The 6168-nt window shown below is 50.8% G+C and overlaps 1 protein-coding gene across 1 annotated transcript in view; it reads right to left on the reverse strand.

Moving 5' to 3' along the window:
* Positions 1-2846, reverse strand: part of TGFA (transforming growth factor alpha) — a 52318-nt gene extending 49472 nt beyond the window's left edge. Inside the window, exon 1 of the mRNA XM_028741701.2 lies at positions 2489-2846. Coding sequence (XP_028597534.2) covers positions 2489-2531 — 43 coding nt within the window. The 5' untranslated portion in view covers positions 2532-2846. The remainder of the gene's footprint in view (positions 1-2488) is intronic.
* Between the last annotated feature and the right edge of the window lie 3322 nt (positions 2847-6168).

Raw genomic sequence — 6168 nt, forward strand, 5'->3', positions numbered from 1 at the left:
AATGAGCAATCTGGATAGTTCTGAATTGTGGAAGCATGCACTAAGATTTTAAGGAAGCTCCTTGGGGCAAGGACCAGTCATTTTTGACTTATGAATCTAGAGCACCATGGTCAAGGATGACACCACTTCAAGCACTCAGCTCTTGGTGTATTTGTGTTGCAAGATCCTTAAGGCAATTTTCAAGTTCTTCACTGGGGAAATCCTGCGATTCCTTGATGAGAAGATCTGAAACAGCAGGTCAAGGGTTCCGGAAAGGCAGAGCGGCCCAACATGTAGCTTCAAGGGGAGCACTGGATGCAATATGGGGGTACCCTCTCCATAGCTTATTGGCCAGTGCCAAGACTTATTCCACATGTGCCAAGTATACACCCTAGAAAAGCCTTCCCCAGCCTAGCACCTGCCTGATGTTTTGGACCACAACTCCTATCAACCCCAAGCAGCATGACGACTGATAGGAACTGCAGTACAAAACATCTGGAGGGCACCAGGTTGGAGAAGGCTGACCTAGAACACGACCCAGGTTCTCCCGTAGGGTTTAGGGATTCCATGATAGTCAGGCTGCCGTGGAAAGATATGAGAGCCAGTGTTTTAAGGAAGGTGGCCTCTGACTTACATACAGGGGTGAAAAACTGACTGATGAAAAGGAAGATCACCAGGAGATTATTTAAGCACATGCCTGATTAAACAACCTTCATTCATAACACTGAGCTATTAAGATTTCAAAAAACAGGAACTGGGAGCATGGGAGATGTCTTGAACCCGGGAAAGAATTACGATAAAGCCACAGAGTTAAGTGTCTAGCCTTTCGATCCAGAAGGTATCTCCTGAGTCTGGTGTCTCATAACCGAAAGCTATCCAAGCGCCTGGTAACTAGAAGCCAGAGAGGAGGTCTAGATATAACAACAGAACACTAGCACTACTCTGCCTCTAACCTGAGAAGATAATAGCTGAACTCTTAATCCTTTGCTAAAACCCACTTGCGCTTTTTTAGGCCAGGTGCCTCCTTCTTTCCCGATACCTGTGGTTCTCAGGGCCCCTTTCCAAACCCAAACGGGTCAGGGTCACGCATGAAGCCAGAACCCAAGGGGCCGTTCTCTTCCCCCACTTGACTGCCCGGCTTTTATCAGTCTCATTTTAACCGATGATTTCCCCAGTTGATCCTTAGCAGGATCCAGACCAAAGAACAAACTTCTTAACTGCAGCACTTGCTAGTTTTTCTGAGAGTGCGCAGAGAGAGAGGGGAAACTGCTCCCTGCTGATCCGAGCTGCTGGGAGAAGCTGGAATATTGCTTATTCGGTTTAATTTATTACAAGTTACGTAACCTTAATGCCCATACAGGAGTTTGGACCCAAGTCAGCCTTCTTTACACCACAGCAAATCCCACAACAGCACAAGCTCACACCTAGCAGCAAACACCCATCAGTGTTTTTAAAAAGTGCCATTTGTTAAATTCTCCAAAACAGCATCTCTGTAATTATCTGGCTATTTCACATTTCAAAAAGATTGCTAATCGCTCGGAACAAAAACAGCCCCAGTCCATATTGTGCGTTCAGGCTGCTTTTGCCGTGTAATTAAAAGGAGGACATTCACAGGTAAGCAAAGTCACCCTAAAAGGCATTTATTTGCCACCCCCTTTTTAAAAAACTGTTTACAAAAAGACAGAAAATACCATGGAGGGTCTAAATGCTTCCCAGTTTCTATTGTTCAGCCACCAAAGCAAATCTAGTAAGGAAAGGGGAGGAGGAACAGCAGGCAGCAGAGAGAAGAAAATACCCCCAAAATGGGGGGGGGGGGCGAGGCGGCAGGGAAGCAGAGAAGGAAGCGAGAGGGGACAGATAATCCGATTGCTTCGCTTTATCAGTCCGCGGCGAAGTCTTGAGCAGAGATGGATTACTTAGAAAAAGCCTTGCATGTATTCTAAAGCAGGCAGCTCTCAGCAGCCACTATGTCCTTTCAAGCAGGTAGTCCTCTGTGAGGCGGATTGCTGCCTTCCCGTCCTTTCACTGTTTTCCTCTCGGTTAAATAAAATTTCATTTCTTGCATTTCAATCCCACCTTTGTCCTCCCCCACCTCATTTGACCACCACAACAGCCCTGTGAGGTAGGCTGGGCTGAGAGGCAGCCCAAGGTCACCCAGGGACCTCACGGCCAAGTGGGGGATTTGAACCCTGGCCTCTCCCAGCTTCTAGTCCGCCACTCTCTAACCACTACACTGCACAGCCTCCCATCTACTCTTCTCCTCCGCCTCCGGAGCTTGGAGGGGGGAAAGCGGGTCTGCGAAGGAGGGCAGCGTTTTGGAAAGCGGCGGCCAGAGACCCCAACCAAGACTCCGCGCCCCAGCTCGACGGGACGCGCGACACTCGCCGCTTCTTCCATCCCATCCCAGGCAAGTTTACACGGGAGGGTTCCAGGGTGGTTCTCCTCGCGAGCAAAGGCTCAGTTGGGAAGGGGAGCCGGAGCCGCGCCCGGACGGGAGGGGGCCACTTACCGAGGGTGAGGAGGGCCACCTCGGCGGCCGCCGCGCCGACCATCTTGCCGGGCCAGCCGAGGAGGAGGAGGAGGAGGAGGAGGGGGGAACGGCGGCAGCAGCGGCGGCGTCGGTGGACTCAGCTGGCCAGCCCTCGGCCCCCGGCGGCGGCGGCGTCGAGCATTCCCGGCGGGGCCGGCGTGGAGCCCCTTCGGAGGGCGAGCGGGAGGCGCGGGCCGGTCGGCAGCGATGCACCTGCGCCGGGCGGAGCAGCAGCCAGCGCCTTCCCGGGCCGTCGGACGCGCAGGCGGGCGAGCGAGCAAGCAAGCAAGGGCGTCGGTGCGCTCCTCTCGGCGCGGCTCCTTCCAGGTGCGCTGCGCGGCCCCGAGTGGCCGAGGCGGCGAGCAGCGTCCGCCCCTCCTCCTGGCGCTGCGCCGGCCTCCCTCCCACGCCCCCCGGGCGGGGTGGCGGCTCCGGCCCCCGGGACGCCCTGCAGAAGCGCCCCGCGGGCGCTAGGCGGCGACGGGCAGCCGCCAGGGAGAGGCTGCACGTCGGAACAGCTGGAAGTCCGTCCCCGCGATCCGCCAGGAGGTGGTCGCGCTGCGGGAAAGCATCCCGTGAATGCCTCTGTTTCATTTCGTTTCTTTTGGGCAGGGGGCGGGGGGGGGGGAAAGCTCATGAAAACCAGGGGAAAGTTTCGTGGAAAAGTTTCGAATTGCAACTTTTTTTTTAGTACAGTACTTCCACTCTTGTATGTGATAAAAAGTGCCTTTTATATTTGCAACACAATAAAAATCCTTAAAAAAAAAAAGTTTGGTTTAGAATTATTGCCCCTGGTGAATGAATGATGCTCTAACTGTAAATGTATTTTTCCCTAATGGTTTTCTTTTTTAACTTTAAACTGCTTTTAGATTATTATCATTGTAATTGATTTCAGAGTGTTTGAAACAGTTTCAGAATATTCCTATCCCTTCTTTTTCCCCCTTTTTGAATTGCGGGTCTGTTTGCCACTGCCCCCCCCCCCCCTTGCCCAGGCTGCTTGGCTTGGATGGACAGGGCTAGAAATTCAACAGATAACTCAAGAAGGAGCCTCTGGGGTTGCCTAAGATTTTGTAGCTCTGCTGCTTCTTCAGGTGTTGCCATTACTCAAACAAGAGGCCCTGATCCGTCCCAGGTATCTGCAAAACCTCGCCATTCCCAAATTGCATCATGAGAAAGAAGGCAGACCTCTCCTCTCCCCACTCACCAGCTGGGGCAACCCAACAGGCAACATATTTTCCTCTTAGTCATTCAGGTGACTTGCACCTATTTGACTTAGGGATGGCCACATTATGTAGTTTTTGCAGCAGAAACCAAAAGCCAGAAAGTGTGTTATGATGAGCAACTGGCTAAGAATGACCTGAAATATCTGCACATTTGTATCCAGACTGGATGGCAGCCATGGGGACAAGTGGGAGAGTGGCAAGTGAGACAACCACTTACCTGGAGAGACAGGTAAGGATTGCAGGGGGCTGGACTGGATGACCCTAGGGAAGGGTCCCTTCCAATTCTCCAATTCTATGACTCTATGTTAAAGTGCCGGGACGCAGGTGGCGCTGTGGGTAAAAGCCTCAGTGCCTAGGGCTTGCCGATCAAAAGGTCGGTGGTTCGAATCCCCGTGGCGGGGTGCGCTCCCGTTGTTTGGTCCCAGCGCCTGCCAACCTAGCAGTTTGAAAGCACCCCCGGGTGCAAGTAGATAAATAGGGACCGCTTACTAGTTGGAAGGTAAATGGCGTTTCCGTGTGCAGCTCTGGCTCACCAGATGCCGCTTAGTCACGCTGGCCACGTGACCCGGAAGTGTCTCCGGACAGCGCTGGCCCCCGGCCTCTTGAGTGAGATGGGCGCACAACCCTAGAGACTGTCAAGACTGGCCTGTACGGGCAGGGGTACCTTTACCTTTTATGTTAAAGTGCAGGGATACAAGCTTAAAACATCTTCTTTTAGCTTGAAAGACTAACAGATTTCTTATGTGGGGCTACCTTTGTAGGTGACCCAGAAACTACAACTAATCCAGAATGCGGCAGCTAGACGTGACTGGGAGCGGCCGCCGAGACCACATAACACCAGTCTTGAAAGACCTACATTGGCTCCCAGTACATTTCTGAGCACAATTCCAAGTGTTGGTGCTGACCTTTAAAGCCCTAAACGGCCTTGGCCCAGTATACCTGAAGGAGCGTCTCCACCCCCATCGTTCTGCCCGGACACTGAGGTCCAGCACCAAGGGCCTTCTGGCGGTTCCCTCACTGTGAGAAGCCAAGTTACAGGGAACCAGGCAGAGGGCCTTCTCGGTAGTGGCACCCTCCCTGTGGAACGCCCTCCCACCAGATGTCAAAGAGAAAAACAACTAGCAGACTTTTAGAAGACATCTGAAGGCAGCACTGTTTAGGGAAGCTTTTAATGTTTGATGTATTACGGTATTTTAATATTTTGTTGGAAGCCGCCCAGAGTGGCTGAGGAAGCCCAGCCAGATGGGCGGGGTATAAATAAATTATTGTTATTGTTATTGTTACATTAACTTTCACAGGTTGCTGCAGACCAGAACAGCTTCTGCCACAATAAATCTGTTGGCCAACAAGGTGCCACAAGACTCTTTCTTCTTTGTACTACAACTCTTCTGAAAAGCCTAGATTAATTTTCTCTGCATGTTCACAAACTAAAATTTTAGCTGATGCCAGTTTTAATGAGCAAGTGTAATAAAAAAATGTTCACTAGTGAGGCTATAAATAGGGAACCACACTTGGAGAGGGGGGGCGGGCAAAGGGTGGGTTTTTTTGTTTCTCATGGGTGACTATAAGCCAGAAAGAAAAAGGATATTAACACAAAGGCCTTTCCTGCTTAGAAATATGTAGTGAGCCTCACCAGTTGTTGTTTTTTTTTGGGGGGGGGGTCTTTCGTGGTACTCGCCAGGGTAGCGAAATAGTAGTACTACAACAGTTCTAAAAGGCATGGTGCCCCCTGCTGGTGTGGCAGTGGAATAGAAAAGAGCCTTGCTGGGATGGGGGGGGGGGGGTCAGACTCCAACTCCCTTCAACCTGTAGTCTAAATTACATCTGGAGGGCACTACGTTAGGAAAGACAGTGTGAGTGCTTTAGATGATAGCTGGAACGTATGCAGAACCATTGCCCGGGAGAACACTGCCCGATGGCCAACTGAAGAAACTTTTGCAACACCCAGAAAAGCAAATTTGACTCATTCCTCTCTTTTTTATTTATTTAATCAAATTTTTGATACAAACATCAACCGCAAAAGACACATACAACAAAAACCATAATAACAGTAATAACACAATTTGACAATTCAGATTTGGATACACCGATATACCTATTTGACTCTACCTATTCCTTTCCAAACAAAGGTTGCCACGTTTTCAAAGTGGCCGCTGTGCCTGCGCCTCTGACGCCTGGCGTCTATGTCCAAACAGCAGGAAGCTTTGACCTCTGCAGATCAAGCTGCTCCATTAAAGGCACAAGGGGGGTGGGGGGGGCGTTTTATTCCCTGTCACCTCACAACCCCACTCAACTCCCCTCTGTGTTATTTCTCATCTCTTTGGGCAAGCTTGGAGACCACAATATTTATTTATGTAAATAGAAGGTCGCTCCATTGTAATCAGCTTCCCACTCCTTGCTTGAGTCATTCATAAGCATAGTTGCTACATCTCTGGA

The sequence above is a fragment of the Podarcis muralis genome, chromosome 7 (genome assembly GCF_964188315.1).
Source record: "Podarcis muralis chromosome 7, rPodMur119.hap1.1, whole genome shotgun sequence".
Lineage (NCBI taxonomy): Eukaryota > Metazoa > Chordata > Lepidosauria > Squamata > Lacertidae > Podarcis > Podarcis muralis.